The 24,572-nt window shown below is 40.2% G+C and overlaps 1 protein-coding gene across 1 annotated transcript; it reads right to left on the bottom strand.

The window, feature by feature from the left end:
• Positions 1-4,632: 4,632 nt before the first annotated feature.
• Positions 4,633-13,594, bottom strand: pdk2a (pyruvate dehydrogenase kinase 2a). The gene is made up of 11 exons (XM_031759342.2): positions 13,368-13,594; positions 12,570-12,711; positions 11,961-12,032; positions 11,637-11,821; positions 10,174-10,263; positions 10,009-10,086; positions 9,469-9,545; positions 9,265-9,363; positions 6,653-6,763; positions 6,212-6,325; positions 4,633-6,017 (listed from the first exon to the last, which is right to left on the bottom strand). The coding sequence occupies exons 1-11, from the start codon at positions 13,483-13,485 to the stop codon at positions 5,874-5,876; spliced, it is 1,230 nt and encodes a 409-aa protein (XP_031615202.1). The 5' UTR covers positions 13,486-13,594; the 3' UTR covers positions 4,633-5,873.
• Positions 13,595-24,572: the final 10,978 nt, after the last annotated feature.

Here is a 24,572-nt window from a genome sequence, read left to right as displayed (position 1 = left end):
TCAGGCTGCTGCTGGTGGCGTAATAGTGTGGGGGATATTTTCTTGGTACACTTTGAGCCTCTTAGTACCAACTGACCTTCACTTAAAATGTCACAGCCTACGTGAGTATTGTTGCTGACCATATCCATCTCTTTATGACCACAGTGTACTCATCTTTGGATCGCTGCTTACAAAAGGATAACACACGATGCCATTAAGCTCAGATGATCTAAAGGTGATGTCTCCAGCACTTTGTTAAATCTAAGCCATGATGAATTCAGGCAGTTTGAGCAAGGTGTACCTAATTAAGTGTCCGGTGACTGTATTGCAAACAGTGAATCCACTGCTTATGTACACGCTTCCATGCAAACTAACTACAGGTGGTTGTTTCTATAACCAAACAGACCACTAGAGGGTAACAGCAGCAATAGAAGCTGAGCACCATTACCCCATTATTATTATTAATATAATGAGCCAGGAGTTATCTTTACTTGAAAAGAAAATGAGATAGTTCTTCTGTTTTATTGTGGGCTGACTGAAAGTGGAGGAGAAAATTGTAGCTCCAGTCCAAATATGCAGTAAATGAATAGCTTTATGAAAAGCACCCCATTGGCAGAGCAAGCCGCGTGCTTTACTGCTGTTGAAATCACAATTAGTTTGTCATGATGAAAACATTTGGCATGTTAGTATCTGCTGGCAGCCAGGGTGTTTACAGTGTTTCATACTGGCAGTTGTGGCAGTTGTAACGTTGTGCTCTGGATATTTGTCTGCAGGTCACTGGGCCACAGGTCACCGAGAGATGTAACTGAGCTGAGGCAGGTTGTTTATCTTCCTTTTTAAAAAATCACCAATTACCACTACTTGTTCATTCATTAAAACTGAATCTGTCATGTTCCAGATGCTTTACTATAGAGAACTGATATTAAATAACACTAATAATCACAAACCCCATGTAAAAAAAAATTGTGTAAAATGTAAATAAAAACAGAATAAAATGCTGTGCAAGTTTCATGAAACCATATCTTATTCATTTCCTCTAAAGGCCACTTGAGGCTGAAATTCTTAGTATAAAACTCCTAACTTTACTCCAGAACTAAGTTTAGTTACTCCAGAACACTAGTTTTGGAGTAAATCTATGTGTTATTAGAGGTTTGGGTTGCGAACCCACTCATTGGCTAACAACTTGTCAATCACAAGTCATCAGCCAATGAGCATATCCAACAACTATCCTTTCGAAAACGGAGTATGAGCAAGATTTGTGAAACTAACTTAGGATTTTTTATTCAATATAACCCAAAATGAGTCATATTCACTCATTATTAGCCCAGAGCCTAGAGGCAGACAAGAGTCTACTGGGATCAAGTCAGAGCGCCGTGTTCTGATTAGACTTCTATGGGACTAGAGGTCTATTTAGCAAATCGCCCCCTGATGGACATTTAAAAAAATGCAGGCTTATTACGCTTCCACATTTGCTTCAACTTTTAGATCCTGAGTCTACGCCGTCTTTTATAATGTCTATGAGTCCAAAGTGAGGCTTTAAAACAGTAGAACACAAAATCAATGGGAGCTGTCATGATATATATGAAGTCTATAACTAGACTCCACTGTTTTAATTTTTATATCTGAGTGATTTGATTCAAACATTGCACACCTTTGGTACAAAAAGATTATGCATAAGGGCACTTTGAGAATTCTTGTACATGCCAACATGCTGATGATGGACATTGTGGACTTTGGCAGGGGTTGCTGTTGCTATGGAGAGTTTATCAGCCTTTTGTTTGTATGAGATAGAAGCTGAGCGCTATTGGATTCTTTCCTCAGTGTATCTGTGTAAGCCTGCGGGTAAACAGAGCTATGGCTGCATTTAGATCAGCTGCTGGCCCATATAAACCCAATACGGGATGGAAAACAAGCCACCCACAGGACCTTTCATTCATCAACAAAAACAGATGGGCATCCCTGGAGCGAGCGTGCCAAATCAAATATAACACCTGTACAGTATGTTAGGTCAGAAATGATTTATTATGAAGTTGTTTTAGTTCTGAAACTGTAATTAAATCTAATTAATCTGAACAACAAGTTATGCAAATGTAAATGTACTACATGTGAACAAAGGATGAGGTACAGGGTTTGAGAGATACTGTAAAACTGAATCAGTGATTAAGTCAGATACAGCAGTTTAATAATTCTTCAAATTTATTATATTATTATATTGTCCTCTCCTTTAAACATATCATCATATAAGAGAAACATACAAGCAAACATCTTGAATTTAAAGTCACTTAAAGCACCACATATGATCAACAAAAGGTAATCAAGTTTAGTACAAGTATTAATTTTACAAAATGCTCTCTTTGTGTTGTTTGGCAATAATAAAGTCAAACATTAAATGTTGTTGTATAGCTGGTATCACACAGTATGTATCACACAGTATCACGGGTTAGGGCCACTTTGGGAGTGATTATAAGAAAGACAGACTCCACCGCTGCATTCATCATCTGAGAACTTCCCAGACTGGATATTATCAAAAAATGTGCTGCTGTACATGCCGCTGATACTGCTACACTGCAGGTCCGAGCAACAGTGGTCCTCCTGGGATTGAGGAAAACTCCACCTGCTGATGTGACTGTCCCAATTCTGGACTGGAAAATCTGCTTGAAAGAGGTGGTACCTTTGCTCTTGAAACACAGATAGCAACGTAGCAACTGTTCACTCCTCCTTCTGTTCACTCACAGCCAGCATGTCCTGAGCATACCACGAGGCCAATTCTGTGCTATGACTCGCTGTAGTGTGTTTTTAGCTTTAGTTGTTTTTGTGAGAGCTTGGTTTGCTTTACCAGCAATAAGTCAGACTGGTTCTCCGGGGTTAGTTAGCCAGGGCTATCCTTTGCTACCAATTTCTAAGCAGTCAGTGGGTTTGGGGGTTTCAGAATCTCGTCTCTGCTTTTTGCAGATGATGTGGTTCTGTTGGCTTCAGTGAAGCAGCTTTCACTGGAACAGTTTTCATCCAGGTGTGGATCAGCCTGGATGAGAATTAGCACCTAGCATGTGGTTCTCAGCCTGAAAAGGCTGGAGTGTCCGCTCTGGAACAGGTACAACTTTCGGCACCAAGTGGAGAGTTTAAGTATCTTGGGGTTGCTTCATGAGTTAGCGGAGAGAGGAATGAGACTAACAGCCAGACTGGTCTGTCGTAATGAAGGTAGAGCTGAGTGTAAAAGTGAAGCTGTGAGGTCTGCATTTCTACTCATGAGCTCTGGGTAGTGATTGAAAGAATGAGACTGCAGATGCAAGCAGCGGAAATGAGTTTCCTCCAAAGGGTGTCTGTGCTCAGCCTTAGAGATAGGGTGAGAAACTGAGCTGCTACTCCTCCACATCAGGAGCCAGCTGAGGTGTTTCAGGTGTGTAATGAGTGCCAATCCAGCACATGCTGGAAGAGATTACATCTCTGGGATGGATAGTTATTTATTTATTTAAATTATTTTATACAGGGGGTCAAAATTACCCTGATTGGTTTCATCATATAAATACAACACAAGTAATGTTTACTTGAAATGACTGACAATTAAGTGATAGCACAATCACAGGATAATAAATATGCTTGTAAGTGGTAATGTTGATTAAGTTGTGTTAATGAAAAGTTTAGATTTTTTGTTACTAAAAATATGCAAATTAATTGTAACTTTACAAAGATTACATTAATTGCATAATAATGCTTTGAGAAGAAATAAGGTTATAAATTATTCATGGGGTAAATGAAAGGTTAACATTTAAGCCTACTAGAAAATGGTATCCCGGGTGATTTTCCAGAAAACTTGACCCCTGACCTTAACCTCAAGGTCGAGGTCACTCAAATTTAAACACACAAGATTTGTATGAATTTTAAAATCCTACGTTGCCTCGTCCTCGAGTTATTGCACAAGCTTGGATGTCCATGCTACCCCATCAGCTTTTTACAGCTAAGGGGTAAAAAAAATCAGTATTTGACTCTAGAATTTAGAGCAAGCATCTCTAAGTGACCTTTAAAGCACAGCCATTACTGAACATGTTAAATGTATACTGCCTCTCGCCCCTTTGAAAAAGAAAGCGAGCAGAATCCAGGTATTATTAGAACTCCCTTTAGGCTTTTATCCTTTGGCTGCATGAGTCTCACACTCCCCTCATATCCAGCAACCACAGGCCCATGTCTTAGTCTGTTTACCCTAACATGACCTCTGTCTTATTGGGCTCTGAGCCATGAGCTACTAAACCAGTGTGTTCCTTCTTGTCACTTCCTGGCAAAATAGTGGTGCAACTCTTTGTACCCTGAGGCAGTGAAAGCAGCTGAGTGGAAATAACTAGATGTAAAGTTCTGATCGGTCACGTACGTGGTGAGATTTCTTTGGTGCACGAGGGTCACATGGTGGAATGTCTACAGGGTAGAGTTACTGAACTTGACCTCATCTCCATCTTTAGAGGAGACCCAGTGACACCGGGCGGCAAAACTCTGTCTACTTTGTTTCTTTCCCTAATCACTTCTCCTTTCATCCCCCACAGCTGTAATCAGCCGCACCATAGGGACCATCCACTGATTGATATAATCACTTCTGTACGCTTAATTAACCGACTGCAGATGACATTAAAATAAAAAATATAACAGAAGAGTAACACTTTAAACTCGGTTTTACTTTTTTATTGTCATTTGGAGCGCATTTACAGTATTTACAATATTTTCAGCTGCAAAAAAAGTGTAGCTATAAAAATAATTCTGTACATACTGTATGATTAAGATGGATTTAAATCATTAAAAAACAAAAAACCCAAAACAAAACATAAGTGTTCATATGCAACACGCGTGGACCCAGGGCATTTTGTTCTCATATGGCACATTACAACAAAATATCTGCCCTTGCCTTGTTGGATCACAAGATGGTAGAGAATTTAAACACGACATCCGATGAAGTTTAATAACACTTGCCTCCATTGAACTGTCCAAAAGCATTAAACCTCCCTCCAAGGCAGGCAAACGCTACTGTAGCTTACTGTTGCATGTCAGAGAGAACTCAGTGTCCTGTAGATTATATCCTGTACTGTTCTTTTCACTGCAATTGATGCAAATCAACGCCCAGAAAGAGAGTGGATTACATTTAGCCTGGTCCACAAAAAAACTGATGTTAGTGGGAATACTGTGATTACATTTTTTTACAAGGAAAAAAAAAAAAAAAAAAAATGCATGCACAAAACTTGCTCAGAGTCAAACATTTGTTCAAATTTACACACGAAACAGCATTACAGTACAGCAAAAATGTAACAATGTGCAACACCAGTATTAGTTTAAATACTTCAAGTATTTAAATAAAGTGATCCTTTGGGTGAAATTGCTGTGATAAGGCTGAACAACAGGCGCTTCCTGTTCACAGAACACCTCCACATGTCCCTTATTAAACAGCTGTAAAAACTTTTAATAGATAAGAAAAGTCTTCAACAGCATTACTGTATGAAATCAGTCATAATCTACGTTTTTAAAATCACCCACAACATGCTGCATTATCCCCGCCCGTCTGTGTCTTCCTCGAGAATGTCACCTCGCACTCTCGACCGATACCGAGTGTAGTTCAGCAACACTGGAACGACTTGACCAAAGTCTGAGAGGTGATTGTAATGCATTTCCTGTTAGTAGCCATTTCTGATGTGTGCATTTTCTCATGAAAAGGATAACGGATGCAGGAAGCATTAACGAGCTACTGCTAAAAAAAACAGGCTGAAATTAAAAAGGCCACTTATGTCTGCTCTAGTCTGGAGAGGATTCTCAGAGTGAAAAAAACAAAGTCTGGTTCCCATCTTGCTGGCAGAAGACGACACGGGAATATGAAGACGTATTCTGGAGGCTTCATTGTATGCACTGCCCAGAGGAGGTTTTCACTTGGTCACCTTATAGCTGCTCAGATCTAGGGGCTCTTTGCTGGGTACACACCAGTCGTCAGCCTCTTGGCTCATTTTGTAGTTCTTCAGAGCAGTTTTGTTGTACACTGGCAGCCTTTCGATGGAGTCTGTGGACAGCGCCTGGAGGGACAAGACGACAGGATGTAATTACAAATGGCCTGTCTTACCTACACTGGTTCCACAGGTCTGCAGAGTTGGTTTTGTGTTTAACAAAAGGCATGGCACAGTGCAGCTTCTATTTGTTATGCGCTCCAGACTTTCAAACTGCCGGCTTCTTGTCACAGTTTCATGCATGATCACCCTGCCTGGCTCACCTTCAAGTAGATGACAGCGTCTGTGCCATAGCCCTCCATGGAGTAGAGCTGCAGGTCCCCCTGGAAGTACTTGGCGTAGAGACGAGAGATGGGCAGACCGTAGCCGAAGCCAGCCTGTACAGAGAGACGAGGGAGATCAAGGGTTTAAGAGGGCTTTGTTCTGTCACACTGCAAGCAGCACTGTTCATCCCTGGAACAAACAGATCTTTTGTCAAGTTTCTATTGTGACTGAAGGTCAATGGCTTTTTCAGAAAAACAAAAATATTAGTCCAGTGCTTCAAACTTTAAATGACTAAGTAAGCAATAAGGAGGCTATAAAGAAAGGCAACCAAAGACAATATGGTGCTCATAACGGCACCCTTTAGACCTGCTGAATAAACAGTTTGTGTTGTTTGTGCAAAGCTGTTAATGATCGACTCCTTTGGCTTTACTTTTACTTACCAGCGGAGGCCGTTTCTGGTCTCCTATGGGTGGAGCCGGAGCAGTAGAGTACATGTAGCTGAAAAGGTTCTCGATCCTACGAAATGGGACACCGCCACCCTGGTCACTCACCTACAGCACAGCACGGGCAGGGGGTAAAAATAGAGAATGATGTGAGGTGTTTGGACAGAGCTGAAGAGAGACGGGCCTGCCTGTCACGAACACTTGGCTTCAATTTAAGGGTGGAAACCGAGTGGCTTAGGTTTGTGTACATACTGTCATGACAAAGGTGTGGTGCAAGAGGTGGATGGCCTGTATTTGTCAGAGGCTGCTGCCGGAACTGAAGGTGGAAAGCGTAAATAAGAAGAGTCTAATTTCAAGTGCAGATACTCCCATTTAATTCACAAAGCAAAACTGTTCATATAAAAATGTGCTGCGTTAAAGACCAACAAGTTTTTGTCTATTATAGTATGTCACTTATAGTCAAGCGAGTCGGGCACAAGAAGCCTCGACAGTGTTTTGTTGACACATGGGCATAAAGTCAAGATTTATAGGCTCTGTGAGTACGAACGCACACAGCCCATGGTGCTAATCTTATCAGAGCTTAGTAGCTCTGCGTGCCAGTAGGCACTGTGCTTAATTGAGGGTGAAGTCGTTACATAACATGTTTAGAGAAAGCGTTGGGTGGACATAACAAAAGGAGGGGTAAGTTTAGCTTTGAAATCAGATGCACGCTTTGTACCGTGTGGGATATCCCTGTATTATTAATGCAATAAATACTAAATGGGTGCAACGACAACAATAAAAACGGATCAGTGTGGTGAAATAATTTTGCCTTTACAAGCTTCATTAACCTTGCTTTATATGTGCTTGTTCACAAAAATAAAACACACCTACGCTCCTGTTGACTCCTACAGGCAATTTAAACCCTTTAATCCAGCTGCTGTTAATATATTAGAACACTACGGGAGGAAACTCCTTGAAGGAACCTGCACGAATGCATGTAGAACAAGACCAAGCTCACACCAAGGATGACGTTTGATCTTTCGCTTTCCCACCACATTAAGGATGTTATCTGAATCCAGAGTCGGGCTGAACAGAGGTTCATATGCTGTGTAGATTTTAGCACTTTTTAATCATTTAATTTTAGGTACCGAGTTACTGTTAAAAATTTCTGGATTTACCAAATATACACATAAGATTGGTCCAATATGTACACCTGTGAAACCACACCTTTTCCCCCCAGTACCAGTCATCCGTTTAGATCAGCGGTCCCCAACCTTTTTTGCGCCACGGACCGGTTTATGCCCGACAATATTTTCACGGACCGGCAATGAGGTGTCGCGGATGAATACAACAAAATAAAACTAGTGCCGGTACCGAAAAAAAGAAGATTTATTCATAACACACGTGAAAAGACCCAGGAAAATCGAGTTAACGATAAAAACGATAACAAAATAACGTTGAAAACCGATAAAAACCCTGAAAACCATACATTTTACACCTGAGCCTCAACTCTCGCGGCCCGGTACCAAACGACTCACGGACCGGTACCGGTCCGAGGCCCGGGGGTTGGGGACCGCTGGTTTAGATCATTTGATCTGACGTGCCCAATTTTGGGGATCATAGGTGTAGAGATGCTTGCCTTTACCTGCACCTAAATGACACTTACTCAGAGGTGCTCAAAGTGACAAAAAACCCACTTGAAGGAGAAAAAGAGATCGCTTACAAAAAGGACAAAAAACAAACAAAAAACAACAACAACAACAAAACAAACAAACACCCCACATAAAAATTCACAAAGCTTGTTATACTTTCATGATGGGATTATTTTGCTTATAACCCTATATCTAACTGGGTTAAGTTGGCTGAGGCTCTGGATGATCAGGCCTATAGACCGCTCAACAACTGCCTGGTAACTATGAGTTGCCAGGGAAAAATGTGTATTCTCCAACTGTTTGGCATGTGTTTGCTAAAGGTTGCTGGCAGTTGCGAAATCAGTTGCTAAAGCCACATTTACACAGGCATAGACTCCAGTCAGTGCTATATGCTGCTGTATCAAAAACATCCTTGTACTGGTTTGGTTCCTACCAGACTCCCCCAGTCACCAGTAGTTCACCTGGAAGACGTCCATTTGTCTACACAAACTTAAAAACAACTCGCCATGATGCAGTGAAACTGAAATGTGGTACAAACCAGAAATGGAGATTACTTTTACTTTGAAGGCAAACCCTTGCAACCAAAACGTTTCAAAAGGTGCAACTTTTACTCTGAAGTTTTGTGTTGCACGTTTTCAAGCTTCACTGCAGCTAACAAGGTAAATGGCGAGTGTTTGCATAAAAGTTGACGTCAATCAGCACACTCAATCATCCAACCCTGAAAACTAGACTGAAACTAGCACTACTGATTTACAATGGGCTGTGAGGTCAGTTTCTTCATCATTAATATGCAAATTGTCATGACTATTGATCAATGACAATGAGCACCATTTTAACCCAACTCTCTGTGAGTGGGGGGGGCAAACATCTCCATAATTGGGCACCTGACAATAAACCAATCTACATGGAGGAAATTTGGATTTCAGGATGAATTGTCCGTTCAAGAATTTTTAATATTTTTAGATTGCAACTCACCTTAATCGTCAAATCTTCATCCCCAAGAGAGACCATGACTTTAATAGGTGGAAGGTTCTTGCTGCTCTCATGAGTCTCTATCGTAGCCCTCATAGCATTCTAGAAAAAGGAATATTTAAGACAATAACATTAATTTTCAAAATGTTCAGGAATTCTGAGTCAAACATGCACATATTCAAAACTGGCAGCAGCTGGGTCTCCTACCTTGAAGAGCTCAAACAGCATGTGATAAAGGTGAGATGGCACATAAACAATCGTTATTGGATGATTCGTCTTCTTCACTGCACAGAAGGGAAAAAAGAAGAAGTATTTATTCCATCCACTTCATTTACAATTCATTATTCTAACCACTCATGGATGATTTCCATTAGTGGCAATTACTCTGCTGCACTCTGGTTTTACACTTTGTGAGGATGGAGAGGAAAAGGTCTGTGTGTCAATACCGCCTGATGTGGTCAGCTAGGCCCGCTTAGCCATCGAATCAGACTCTCTGCTATATTTAGAGCCCTCTCAGATCCATCATGCTCTCTTACATAAAACCACTCATACTGTGCGTACATACTGGAGGCCCGGGGTCTGTTTGTGCTTTACTGAAATCACTTCATTGCACTGCAATGACTTTTACCCTTCAGGCTGTTTGCATGATTACCTTAAAAGATTTTTCACACCTGAGTAAATATAGCGCTAAAGGGTCAATATGGGCTGTAGGACAGACTTCCAGAATTCCTAAATTCTGAAACTTACGATTCATCTCCTGAAGTATCACATCAGGGGAACAGAGGTAGTACTGATCACAAAGCATCTTGGCACTTCTGAAGGCATCTGTGAATATAAAGGGAGAGCATGTCACCAAAAACAAAAAACAAAGGGTCAAAAAAAACCTCCAATTCAGCCATATTGTATATTTACCCTGGACTACGTCTCCAACTTTACAGTGAGGATCAATGCTTCCAATGGTGTTTGGGTGAACCGGATTGGTGGTACCATCAAAAATCAGGGCTGTAGGAATAAGAAAACAGTGTAAATCTTCAGTTAACGGACCACTGAGATATATGTTTAACTAAAAACTACAGAAATACTATACACAGCTTGGTTTTGATGCCAAGATAATGAAAAAGTACAACTATTTTCTATTGTTTTAATAGTGCTATTTATTAATACATATATTAGAAAAATACTTGAAAGAGGTCATATTATGTTCATGCCAGCTCGATAATATAACTGTTATACTCTAGTAGGTCAGCTTTGCATGACTCACAGCTCAAAATAATCCTTATTTATCTTATTATTGGCCTTGATGCAACCCCTCAGCCCATTTTTATGAAACAAGCTTTATGGGTATATTATGTGTATCTGGGACACCCATATATCCCTTTTTTTGAGATCATAAAGACTCAAGAAGAGTTGAACTGTGTTGAACACAGTGATTACTTATAACATATGGTGACCTCATTATTTGAAACATTGGCTGTGTTTACTATGATCATTTACCACCACGACAGTATATAAATGACAGAAAATAAAGCTGAGTTTAAGCAGCTACGAGATGCAGAAACCTGCATACGTGTTAAAAGTGTTCTCAAGAAGAGTTGTGCAGTTAATAAAGCATAAATGCTTTCCTTTACACAACAGTGATTTTGAAAATCTAAACTATCAGATCAGTGATATGCATCACCGGTCTTTGTTCCACATGGCTGATGATACCTCCACAAGCTCCCAATAACAAAACAGAAGTCTGAAGAGCATAACATCATGCCAGAGCAACCATCTGCTGTTGACATGCGAGCATTTTCAGCACTTGTCACAGGGACAACAGGCAAAAAGAAGGAGAATGGGGCGTATCAGTCGAAAAATGTAAAGCCATTCATTTGATATACTCTTTTGCCTAAAGCAGAAAAATCTGAGCAACTTTGCTTTCAGAGTTCTGCTCAAAATGGGAGGCTTGCTGCACCAAATCCAGCCATGTGATGACTCATCAGTACATTTACATCTGTTTACATCAGCTTGTAATTGTGTAATGAACGCTGCATCATATACAAGCACTGCAGTCGGTGCAGCATTTCTTGTTTTCGGTGCCTAAGTTTGTGTGGAGCCCATTAAGACTGTAATTTGTTTAAAAGCCCACACAGAATGAAATGGTCAAAAGATTAAACACGGCAGAATCAAATTAGATTTTCATAAGCTTTTTCATAACCTGATCAGAAGAAAAGAAATTCTAGCATGTAAACAATTTAAGCTAATTTCTTGCTGGCCATGCTCTTCCTGTGATGATTACCTGACGGCATTCAATGATATCCAACAACAACACACTGACAATAAAGGCACGGTGAAAAATAAAAAATAAATGAATAAAAAATTCAAACGTTACTCACTGTGCTGGTTGATGAGCATGCGGATTGAGATGCGGCTCATGTAGAAGCGATCCAGAAAGTACTGGATGTTCTGGTTGGTGGCCACATCCTGGGGGAAGGCCTCTTTGTATTCTATGACACCCTGGGCCATGGTGGGCACCACATCATTGTGTCTGTTTCTGATGGTAACTAAGGTATCAACAAATCTGGGGAGGAATGACAAAGACATCCAGCCATCAGGGGTTTGGGCTGTATCACACTGAAAGGGATGAAGGCGCTTGGGAAAACACAAAGGTCATGTTTCATTACAAAACATAAAAACATCCATAAGAATGAGAAACGTACTCTCCAAGGACTTTGTGATCATCAGGATTCTTGTCCAGGAACTCAAGGAGCTCCATTAAACTCTGGACATACCTGAAAATATAAGTTAAAACATGTTAACATATGCTGCAAAATACAAGAGAAACTGCTAAGTCCTCAATTTTTTAAGAAAAACTTTGTTTTTGGCACAAGGATATACAGATCACAGCCCACTCCTCATAAGGGAAACAGCAGAAACAGCAGTCTTGAAAACAACAGTCACGTGACATGTGGGGAGAAACTGGGGTAAAGTTCAACTCTAACGTCTCCGCCTCACTCTCACCAGCGCAGCCCTAGTTGGAAGGCGTACAGCTTGGTCAGATAGGGGGCTTTGTAATTCTGAGCACGATGGGGGGAAATAAACTGGCAATAAACACGTCAACAGCTGTGACTGTGACTAGACGGAAGATAAAAGCTGGCATCAAATATGCTTCGTAAAACACCAGAGGCTGAGAGACACTAACTGTAATTAGCTGCTCTTTTGTTTTGGAAAATGTTTCTGCTGAATAAATACATTTAAAACATAAAAAAAGCAACTAAATACATTTGATTACTTGGATCATATTAACCAATAAATCCCATTCGACTTACCAGCCCTGCACCATTTTCACAGATGGAGTTGTGAGCAGTTTGTCAGGGAGCAAGTTAATCTCCTTCATGATATTTGAGAGTCTTACTGGAAGCTCCTGCCTCAGAAAAGCAAAGGACGTCTTTTCACAGGCATTAATGGAACCTGAATTGGGGACAAACAGATGTACTGATTAGTTGATCCGGAGAAAAATACACATTCAGAAGTTTTTTTAATGTCTTAAATGTTAGTAAGAAGGACTTTGTGTGAATTTGAGACATTTGGAGAAAGTTTTTTTTTTTTGAACTGCTGACTGGAGTAAACAACTGTATGCATAACGGTGGGTAATTTTTAACTAACTTTAATCCAACAATATTGAAGTGGATTAAAAAAACAACAGCGATAACAACAACAACAACAACAATAATAATACAAATTAATAGAAAATTAATATTCGCATGTTGACATCTGTGTCGTCACTTGCAATCCCTTTGCACAAAACGTGTGATAGTCTGCACATCATAAAGTCATTATTAGCGGTTCATAGTGGTGATAAAATTAAAAATATATACTATAATGCACACATAGGGCAAGTGACAGGCCCACGTCTGACGCAACACTAGCAAAAATGAGCACCACGTTTCTGCAAACACTGCAGAGCAGATGCAGAGCCGTGCAAGCATGCATGGCCACGGGACATTTGGTCACGAAACTGTGGTACATCTGTGGTCACGTCTTCGCAGCTGATGCCACATAGGTCACGTAGCCCCCCATTGTTACATCACAAACCAGCAACAACATTAGCGAGGATCAATACTCACCGAAATCGAGAAACTGCTTCATGGAGAGGGGTGACGGAGAGAATTTCGAGAAATGCTCGATGTGTTTCGGCGCGCTGGCCATGGCGGCGTTTTTCATGATAAACCGAACGAACTTCATTGTTGCTCTGTGAGGTCCCGAGTCCACTCAGAAACAGGTTCCAAAGCTAAGCTACTCCAAACCACTGAAGGTGTTTTCATGCTGTAGTATGAAAACAAGGGAGGCAGCAGCGGAGATGTAGGATTCTCCAGCCAATAGGAGAGTGGGAATTCTAATTTACTCTCCAGGCTGGCCAATCAGAAGAGGAGGAGGCGGGCTTAGTGAGTTTGGGTTCTTCCACTCTAGGAAGCTCTTCAGAGGCCCCAACTTTTGAAATTCTTCCTAAATTCTTCCTCAGTTCTCCAAAATGAACGAATATATAAATAAATTAACACGTTTATCAAGTGGTTCTAGTCATAAAAAGGCTAACACAAACACAACATACAAACACAATAAACAACAATAAACCCTAACCTAATATTAATCCTCTTCTAGAAGCCATGCTTACTGCTTGTTTGCCATCTTTGCAATGCTTACAAGCCCTTGGGTAGTATTTTGGAGAATCACAAGAATCACCAGTAGGAAGAACCACCATCTTTGTTTGGGGAACCCAGAAAAACTGGAGCTACACCGAAACCATAAATAGCGTAAAATTGAAAAGAACCAGCCTGCTCACTTTAAGGTCAATACATAAAGGGTCTGTTTAATTCAATTTAAAACATTAAAAAAAAAACCAATACTTTATTTTGTATGAAACCAGAAGTACATGTCTCAACATGTCTGAGGCTTTGCCTCCTGCTGCCATGGAACATACAAAAGGTAAAACATACTTTCCTTTTCACTTTACAGAGAATATAAAAAAGTTGTTGGTATCTAACAGTGGTAACAAATAAGAAGTTAAGAACAGGTATTATGCTACAACTCAAGCACTCTCAGTAAACATGTGAGTCTGAATAGATATGTGCTGGATGTGTTGTTCTGACTAAAGCTAAAGCTGAGACTTTAATAGCATATTTTGTAATTTATCTTACTTGGGGTTTACATGTGCACAATATTCCTTGTTTAGATATAATAACCTTCAGAACGAGAGCTGACAGTATATGTAGAACAACCAAAATGCTCAAACCTTTATCAAGAGTATGCAGAACCCAAGTAGAAAATGACCCATTACAAGAGCTTACTTTGATCTGGTGTTATGTAATACATTACTAAGAATTAAAACATTACCCATAACTGTGTTGGTGCACTGGGTAAGTTTTTTTTGACATTGTGATTACTGTAATAATTCATGACTGTGTTCTTTCTTAGCGTTCACTAGTATAGGTTTAATGTAAGTGAGGTCAGAGGACGTTGTGTGTCTGATTCTTAGCTGCCAGTTGGCTAAAAGTATGACAGACGTGCAGTTCAACTTATCTGGTTTTCACACGTTCAACATTCATTCAGGATTAAACTGGACTCAACGGTAAACATATTCAGTCTGGTTTCAGCAGCCCTGAACTTTCCCAGTGAATGTGACAAGGCAGCTGTCCAACATGTTTTGATCAGACATTAAACATTTAACCCGCTGGTACAAAGTTTGTGTGATCATGCCTGCAAAAAGCACAGACTGAGCTGGTGTCATGCTCTCTCTTTCAGCAATCTAAAATTCATTTAGTGATTTTTAGGGTAAGGCCTGTTTCCCAGCTCTCAAAGATATTGGATTGGACATAGGTCAGAGCCCCACATGAAATCTCTTTCAACACTGGTTTTCACCCATCAAGCTGAAAAGCATTTCTGTCAGGACTGGTAAAGCCCAAATAACTCGCCTTCCCATTTCCATCTTCAGTAATTTGTTTTTAAGCTGTATGGCTCTGTTCTGGGACTTTCACCATCTATGTGCATAGAGCCACCAGCTACTTTATTAGGTTTACTTGTTCGGCTGCTCATTAATGCAAATATCTCATAGGACAATCACATTGCAGCAAGTCTGCATTTAGGGATGCAGACATGGTCGAGATGACCAGCTAAAGTAAAAGACAAGCATCAGAATGGGGAAGAACGGTGATTTAAGTGACTTTGAATGTGGTGTGGTTGCTGGTGCCAGATGTGTGAGTTTAATGACTCTTTGTTACAAAAAAGATATGCAGAGAGAGCACAACGCATAAAACATTGAAGCAAATGGGGTACAGGAGGAGAAGACGGCACTGGTCTCCATTCCTGTGAGCTAACAACAGAAAACTGAGGCTACAAATTGTACAGGCTCACCAAAAGTGGACCACAGAAGATTGGAAAAGCATTACATGATGTGATAAGTGGTGATTTCTTCTGTGACATTCAGATGTCAGGATCAGAATTTTGTATGAACAACATGAAAGCATGGTTCCATCCTGCTTTGCATCAATGTTGCCTGAGTATTGTTGCTGACCATCTCCATCCCTTTTAAACCACAGTGTACACATCTCTTGATGGGCTGCTTCCAGCAAGATGACGCACCATGTAACAAAGCTCAAATCATCTGTCAATATGGATCAAAAACTCTGAGCATTGTTTCCAGCACCTCATGGAATCTATGCACTCAACATTTAAGAGAGTTTGGAAGGCAAAAGGGGATAAACCTGTGTAGTAGGTTCTCTTTAGTGCTGACAGATAAGTGGATAGACTGTCTCTTGCCACATGCTGTACTTTATCTACACTATTTACAAGTTCAAACACCTCCAAAACTTTGCCCACAGGGCACTCCACTGCCTTTCCAGCTTCTTACTGCGTTCCATTGGTTGTTTGTGTCACTCCTACAAACCCCCACCATCACAACCTGGTACTATCAAGGTGCATTCAAGGAATAAATGAGAATGAGAAATTGCTTCAGTTATCCCATATTTGGGAAATACTTAGTGTACACAGAAAGTTAAAGGTGGGGAAACAGCAGGAAAACAGCAATACAGAGCAGATTAGCCATCAATGACAGCAGATATGACGTAAGGTCAGAAACAGCATGAAAGGGTGATTTGAGCTGGCAGTGGGTTGCAAAGCCGCTTGCAGATGAGTAGCAACTGTGGGAAGGCTAAATTGGTTTAAAAACCTGCCAGTGGTGTAGGAAATGTAGAAGAGTATCAAGTAAGCCACCAGATGTTGCAGACTACAACTGAGTTTGACACATTTTTATTCAATACTATGCTTTCTCAACAAATCTGGCTCTGTCGATGATGACAAATAAAGAAGCTGTTGCTTTAAAGCTGATTTTAGGGATATACATTTTGCTACAATTAGCTGTATTTTATTAGGTATACACAATCAAGAATTATTAACTTCATACTGTAAAGCACCTACTGTACCAACAATGATTTGCAAGTCAGTAAACAGGTGTTGCAGTTTCAAAGTCCTTACATAGTCACCTCCACCTCATTCTTCATTTCAATGATAACATAATCAGACACACTCTGCTCCTTGTTTAGTTCCTCCAGTCCGAGTGAACAGGAGTACACTCTCTGTGAATGATTCTCTGGAAGCTTGCCACACATGGTTTTGAAAAGAAGTGCCTTTGTCAGGGAACACAGTGTCCCGGTCAAATCTCCCATTACATAAGCGACGGCTGTGTCGGTACAGTTGGGATTGTCCTCATAATGCCAGTGTGTCCTGCCCCTCAATCAAAACATTAGAGTTTACACAGTATGTGCAAAGAGTGAAAAAAAGAAAAAAACAACAGCCTAAAGCAGTATTCGAGGGAAATGACAGACATCACCACCACAAAATATCACGACACATATCACCTTTTTTTTTTTTTACCAGGTCCCAGTACATGATAATAAGCTGATCCCTGGTAGACATCATCAAAACAAGCATTAGTCATATTGTTGTCAAGCGACAGGTTGTTTATTGCACCATATCAGCTACATTTGTGCTCTAACAAGATTTCATCTTGCTTCATTTTAAGGTATTTTGAGCAGCTGTGATAGATGAATCTGTGAGTTTATGCCTTGCACTGGAATACTTTGAAATGATTAGCACTTTTCCTGTAAGACTTTAAAACTTGCCAGTCAGAGGAAGATTTGCTGTCCTTGAAAATGTCTCATTTGAAAGAGAGAGTACGAGAAGCCAACAATGTAACAGTCAGCCACATATTCTGCTATGAACAAGCAAAGAGTAAAAAACCTCATGTTTTATGTATTCTCATGTATTATTTGGTCAATTTCATGTATGCTCGTGTTTTGTGTTTCACTTGAGGCTAATGTCAAAAGTAGGATTTGTAAAGGCTGCAGTCAGTGATGTGTCTAATCATCCTCATTCGAAGCACACCCGAGGGACGCTTGATTTGCACTTCTATTCCCTGATGATTTTGTTAATTTTATTTCAAGGCACACGTAGAAGCTTTGCAGCAGTAACCTGTGAAATTTTTTCCATTTTTTCCCCAAAGTAACACACACGCGTTATTGTTTTGCATGCGATGCAATTTCCTGTTGTCTCATCCATGAGAATCAGACAGTCATGTGAGAACGGCGACATATTTACTCTTTTTGATGTGATGGTTAGATTCGGGTACCCCTCTTTCCTTTTTCTGCTTTAGTCATTTAAAGAGTAACATATTTTTTCAAGTATTACTCCAGTAAGGCTCAATTTTGACTTAGTTTAGATGCCTTTGTTGTTTTTGATCTTTCAGTCAGCTTCATTAACATAGTTGAGATATATACATGTTCACTAAAAATCATCCCATATTTGTGAAATATGTTTTTAACATGCATAAAGATATGCGGCACAAATTATGCAGATATAGGTCGTGCACATTTAAGTGCAAAAGGCACGAACGTCACCTGATTTCAAAAAGAGCTGTTTCCTTGTGACTTGGGACACCTGACTCTCTCATGAGAGGCAAACAAACACAAGAACACAGAAAAATAATCATGTCTTGTGTTGACTCAGCAGAATAAAAATGAGCATTGAAAAAAAAATTAAGCTACAAAGAATAAGAAACTGAATTATTTTGCCATTTTAAACTGGTTCTAGTCCAATTTTATATTGTTTAAGAAACTTCCAGCATATATTAAGACATATAAGATTCAAATAGATTCATCAAAATTAATCAAAATGCAATTAAGTGTCTGAAGGTTTTAATTTCCTGGGGCGGGAAGAAACAATAAAATGTATTAGTGCTGACATATCCATCTGCTCTTTAGTGCAGACTCTTGGTTAATCTTTACTCTGTGACACGCCATTTTACTCTTCAAGCCAACTTTCTTCTGACTGGCTAACTCTCACAAACAGAAGGTTTTGACAACAGGTGGATGGGGCAGATGCGTCTGCCCGAGATGTTTATTTTAGGGATTCCTGCTGTTTTTTGACATCAACCAAGACAAAAAAAAACCAAAAACAAAACTAAAACTGTGCAAAAAGCTTGTTTAGCTCTGTCTAAACCCTGAAATTTTGACTGTCAGGGATCACTTCTAGACGGAACATGTTAGACGGAGTTTTTCTACAACAGCATCATTATAACATTCAGTAGGGCAGTTATATAATTTGGCTCACTGACACAGGATTTTGCACCACACTTTACATAAAAACGATTCCACTTTGTTTCAGTGGGAAAATGTGGGGAAAAGAGAGCAATGTTATTGGATCAATACTGGGGATGAGCATATCCTGGCATCTGAACTGGTCCTGGGAGGGAAAAAGTAAAGTGGGAACATCAATAGTTGTTTGACTGTGGCTTATCACTGCCAATACAAATGGCAAGAGAAGCATTTTATGAACCTGTGAGAGATCAGAACAACCTAGTTCCAGAGAATAAATGTCATTTTATTTTGCTGTCGCTTGTAACTACAGGCTTGTTTATAATTGGCCCAAGAGACACAACTATTGGAACGTGCTTAACTGGTCAGGGGGCTTATGGGAGTAGTTGTTGACTACCCCCAGTACTTTTCCGCTCTCCGTCAGCCTACATTCCTGCCAGTAGTCAGCTCCTATTCCCCACTGTCAACAAACAGCTGGGCATATCAGCCATAAATGCCTGTGCATTCTGTCAGTGCCATATTGGTGGAAGGGTGAGCAACTGGATGACAACAACAACTCCGGTGGAAATTTCCCCTCTCACTTTAGGGCAGGGGTGAGCTGTCGAGGGCTCATTAGGCAGATGTGGATCTAAATGCGTATAATTACCCTTTCCTACCAAAAAACTGACCCTGAATAAAGTTTAAGTTATCTCCATTGTAACACATTCATGCTCACAACCTGTAAAAGACCAGAAGGTTTTTAATAATTAATCAAGCCCATTGCATTTTTACAGTCTGTCTGACTAGTGTAATCATTACAACATTCACACTGTATTTAGTCCCTATTCACAACACAAAGGATAATGGGAGCGCTACGTGAATACAGATTAAAGATATTCTACTAATCAAGTCTATGAAAGGAGCTTCTGCATGGCCATTATAATCATTTTAAAGGAAGTACCGTCAGTGAACGATGAAGTAAGTAGAGAGGGAAGTGCAAATGAAAGACATAACCAGAGGCCTGCAGTGGACAATCTTTCAAAGGTTATAGCTTTGAGATCAAAGTCTCACCATTATTTAAACTAAATTCTGAGCTTCAGGATCTTCTTTTGAGCAATCTGGTCTAGATATTAGACTCTCACTCAAAACTGGGACCATAACTCATGTTTTAAAGTGTCTTTTTACTTCAAATTTAAACAGAAATGTAAATGCAGAGCAAAACCACGAGGGCTAATTACACCAATTTGTTGGCTTTAACCCTGTAATGCCAAGTGAATCCTATTTTATACATTAGTTTTTGTGACGTTTACATCATCACTGTGATTTTTTTTCCTGAAAAACCTGATGTATACAATGTGACACATGCAGCGCTACCGTGAGCAATAATTTCAACAACGCAGAAAAAATTATACAAATGAAAACTCATATAGACATAATTTGTCAGAAGGTTCAATAAACACTCAAGCTTTGAGAATTTTTTTATTTTTTTTATTGATTTTAGGTTTCAGAAACTGCTGCCACCTAAGTCTGCTCTAAAGTAAGAAATGAGTGGCCTTTGGTGCCTCCTGCCCTAATTTGAGCCCAGAGCAAGCACTCCCACCAGTGCTCTTCCAGGTTATTCCATCCTTCTTCCTCTCCATCATTTAAATTGGCCAGCCATCTCCCTGGATATTGTTACCAGGTTATCTTCTTCTGAAGGTAACATAATCATCCTCACCATTACCGATAACGTTTTAAAGATGGCACTCTTATCTAATCGTTCTTCCTCCAAGAAAAGGTCCGTGGTTGTGGTTTTCATCTTTGTGGTCTCCCAAAAGATGCATTCTCCAAACCTGTGTGCCCAGTTTGCATCATGTTTTTCTTTTTTCTACAGAATGCTGCAAAATCCAATCAGAAACTGAAGACTTTCTGTGTGCATGTATATGTTTTGATTTGATTTGAGACCCAGTCTTGTTGGCGCTATCAGTTAACTAGCTGGGCCCACGTCCTCATTTTAGGTTCGACAGCGTTTTAGTAGGTAAAGGTGAATGGCTTGGAAATGAATTGAGCTGCGGTTTGGGGAAGGCCTCGAAGGAGACTGGTGGCCGCTCCCAGGCCTGGCAGATCTCCATGAACTAAATAGAAGTGAAGAAGTTAAAGAAATAAAAAAGGGGAGGGAGGGTGGGAAACGAGAATGAACAGCTTGTAGAACTGGGAGAACATATATAGATAAGAACCGGAAGGAGCGTGTTTGGAGGCTTGGTCCCGCTCCTGAAATTCCAATACTTTATCTCCAATTAATCTGGACTGAATATGACCACTGCTCTCTTTCTCTCTTTTAACCCCCCTGTCTGTAGCTTTTACACTGTACCTGTGAGTATCAATCATAACCGTTCCCAAAGCAAGGGGATGAGTGGACTATGTCATTAATGCGTGCACTGGTGCACTGTGGCCGTAAGGCTGTTACAGAAGTGTGACCAATGAATATCAATCTCCTGCCCTGTGTGCACCAGAGCATCTGGTTCTCCACTTAGAACCAAAACTGAACTCAAGGAATGTGACAAAAAGCCTGCAGTGCTGTCTTGGCCTTAATGTCAAGCAGACCTACTGGGACAATGGATGTATTACAAACATCCTTACAGGTCAGAGATGTTTTGACCAGTACAGTATTAGGCAAGTGGATTTATTGGAGTGGCCAGTCAGTGTAAGAGCTATATATTACATGAACAGCATCAAGAAGCATACTATTTATTTTATGAAATATGCACACTCAGGGAGAGAATAATCTTTGCACTCTCTACCTTTGAGTCACTAATACTCCTGTAATCAGCTGCATACTGCTAGATTCAACCAAGAAAATGCAGCTTCTCTGATAAAATGTGACCTGGAAGCTTTCTTCTTGTGCCCATCTTCACTGACGTAAAATGTGTAGGAAGAAACAGAAATCATGCAAACAATTATTAAAAGGCACTTCCCCACAAAGGTAACAAGGAGTCAGATCTCTGCCTCAATTAATTCCTGCTTCTAAAAACCAGAGTTGCATACATTAGCACACAATTGAAGAACCTGTATATAGTCAATACATATAAATGTCTATAATTGAGATCAGGTTTTCCAGAGTTTTCCAGAGCTTCTTGGAAAAACCTTACCCAGATGAAAAAGCTCTCAGTGTGATTGTCAATCAAAACACATCCACATGCTACATTAGAGCTACAATTGTCTCCTCTCAGTGTTTGCTCTTGTGTGCCTGCTCGAGTTACTGCAGAAGCACAAACCGGGATAATTGTGTCATCAAATTCTCAGAAGACGCAGCTATCTTGGGCTTAATGCACAAGAATAGCGCCTATCAGTATAAGGAGAGAGTTGTGAAATGGTGTGATAAGAACCCTCTCACACAACATAAAAAAAACACATGAAAGAGACAGTTTTTTGATCCCAGAAGCCCAAGCCTGTGGAGATCCATCAAGAATCCATCACTCACATCTGTTCCTGCAAGAAACTTAAGCAATACAGCATTCTGGGAGAATGTCAGAAAAGGCCGTATTTCATGCATACTCAGGGTTTACAAAACAGTGCTGACCTAAAGAGAGAGCATCATGAGATTCAGAATTTCAGCTGCTTTTTTAGCCATCCTGCATGAAATGCTAAGCAACAGCGTGCAGGAATGAGTAGGCTGTGTATTGACATGCAGATTAGCTAATCAGTCAATTTGAGTCATTAAAGAGGAGACATCTTTTTAACAGCATCTTCAAGGTAGGCTTCAAGATGGTCTTTTCTTTATTTTGTGTGAATGTAAAACATCGTGACATAACCACCGACTTGAGAAAATGTGACAGATATTTTATTGTTTTCTTATCACCCCATTTCCAAATATGTTAGTGTTTCACGAGAGGAGTCACTATAACAAGGGTGAGAGAGAGGAAAAAAAGAGTTGCAGGAGGTAGATTCAGAAATAATGTGAAGATTCTGTTTAAAAGGTTTAGCTTAGACAGATAAGACCCTACGTTTATGAAAAACCGAAGACAAAAGAGAGATGACAGCAAACTCTAAATGCAGGCTGAAAGGAAGGAGATTTAATTAAAGCCTTTCTCTCCCTGTAAAACAAAAAACCCCACACTTGCTAGAAGAAGGCGGCCACAGACACTCAACACTACTGAAGCTTGCCCACTGGAGCTGGTCAGCTCCTCTCCCAAGCTTTCATACCCAGTGCTGATTGCTGAGTGGAGTCAGCTGTGCACTGGCTCTGCAGGGCAAAGGGGTGACATCAGAGGCAGGGGAAAGGACACACCTCCAACACAAAACACGTAGGCGTGCTAGGGTCATTACAGTCAGATTACTGTGAAATGTAAATGCATACACACTGCAATGATTAGCAAAGCACTCAAAGCGTTCTTTAATACTAGATGGTCTTAAAACCCACAAATCAATTACTGAAACTATGAAATTTCACCTGTGAGGCTGAACCTTTCAGAAGTAAAGATTGCAAAGTGTTCATCATTCTGCATGGACAAAGAGTTCACAAGCAAAAGCTAGATAAGGTGAACTTGGGGATTTCATCATCGGTGTCTACATAATATTAAAAGATTCAGAGAATCCACAGAAACCTCTGAAAGGATGAAAACCAATACTGAATAGCTATCATCTTCATTGAATACAGATGTGGTTCTGTAATGGGAATCACTGTATGGGCTCAGGAACACTTGTGGAAACTACTGTCACTGAACACAGTTAGCATCCAAGTAAAAAAAATCCACGAACTGCTTTTTGTCTGAGAGATCTGAGTCTGATGTGCTGTTTGGAAATCAGGGACGTCCTACCCTTCAGGCTGAAGAGGAAAGACCCCACAGAACCTGTTATCAGTGCAAAGACTGGGCGCATTGTCTGTGATAGTAAGTGGCATTAGTGCACACAGCATAGGCAATTTGTAGATCTGTAAAAGCACCACAAAATTTGGGGCGGCATGGTGGTGCAGTGGTTGCCAAGTCCTGTGCTTCTCTGTGGCTTCCTCTCACAGCCCAAAGACACAAATTTCCACTGAACATGAACGTGAGTGTGAATGATTGAGCCTTTATGTGTACCTAGCCTCCCACCCTATGACAGCTAGGATAGGCTCCAGTCCCACTCCAAACCTGAACTGGATAAAAAGGAGTGAGGGAGGGCTGGATACAGATTTTGGAGTAACATATTCAACTATGAAAGCAATGTATTATTTTGCTCAAGGACTATTTCATGGAGACAAAGCCAAACTACATTCCTTACACATTACAGGGTGAAGAAGGGCTTATTTAGCCTGCCTGCAGTCCAATCCTGCCACTCACTGAAATCATGTCGTACATTATGAAATATTTTGTTTCAAAATATGACAAAGGGGGTCTTTAACTGTGATGAAAACTTATATCAAGTAATAATAGGAAACAGTGTCTTTCAAAAGTACAATAATGTTCCTAGTTCACAAACTCTTACACAGGTGATTGTTAAAAGGCAAGGTGATGCAACGCAGTGGTAAACTTGCTCTGCTGCAACTTCTTTGAAATGTTTTTCAGGTATCAAATTCAACATGAGCACAAAAATCATGTCATTTGGTAGAGTCAACATTTGACACATTGTCTTTGCAACATTTTCAGTTAGTATATCTTTGCATTCTATGATTATTTACATTTTTACACAGGACTAGCCAATAACATAAAAACCTAAGCCTGCAATGCAAATACACATTGTTATTTAAACACC

The sequence above is a fragment of the Oreochromis aureus genome, linkage group 8 (genome assembly GCF_013358895.1).
Source record: "Oreochromis aureus strain Israel breed Guangdong linkage group 8, ZZ_aureus, whole genome shotgun sequence".
NCBI lineage: Eukaryota > Metazoa > Chordata > Actinopteri > Cichliformes > Cichlidae > Oreochromis > Oreochromis aureus.
The sequence above is the reverse complement of the archived record's forward strand: the minus strand, read 5'-3'. Positions and strand labels throughout refer to the sequence as shown.

What these genes read in the sequence shown, in the direction of transcription:
- pdk2a (XM_031759342.2), bottom strand. Translation starts at nt 13,485, where the DNA reads ATGAAGTTCGTTCGGTTTATCATGAAAAACGCCGCCATGGCCAGCGCG. An exon ending in AGTTGGAGACGTAGTCCAGG is followed by an intron (nt 10,087 to 10,173) that starts GTAAATATACAA and finishes TTATATTCACAG; the next exon opens with ATGCCTTCAGAAGTGCCAAG. An exon ending in TGCTGTTTGAGCTCTTCAAG is followed by an intron (nt 9,364 to 9,468) that starts GTAGGAGACCCA and finishes TCCTTTTTCTAG; the next exon opens with AATGCTATGAGGGCTACGAT.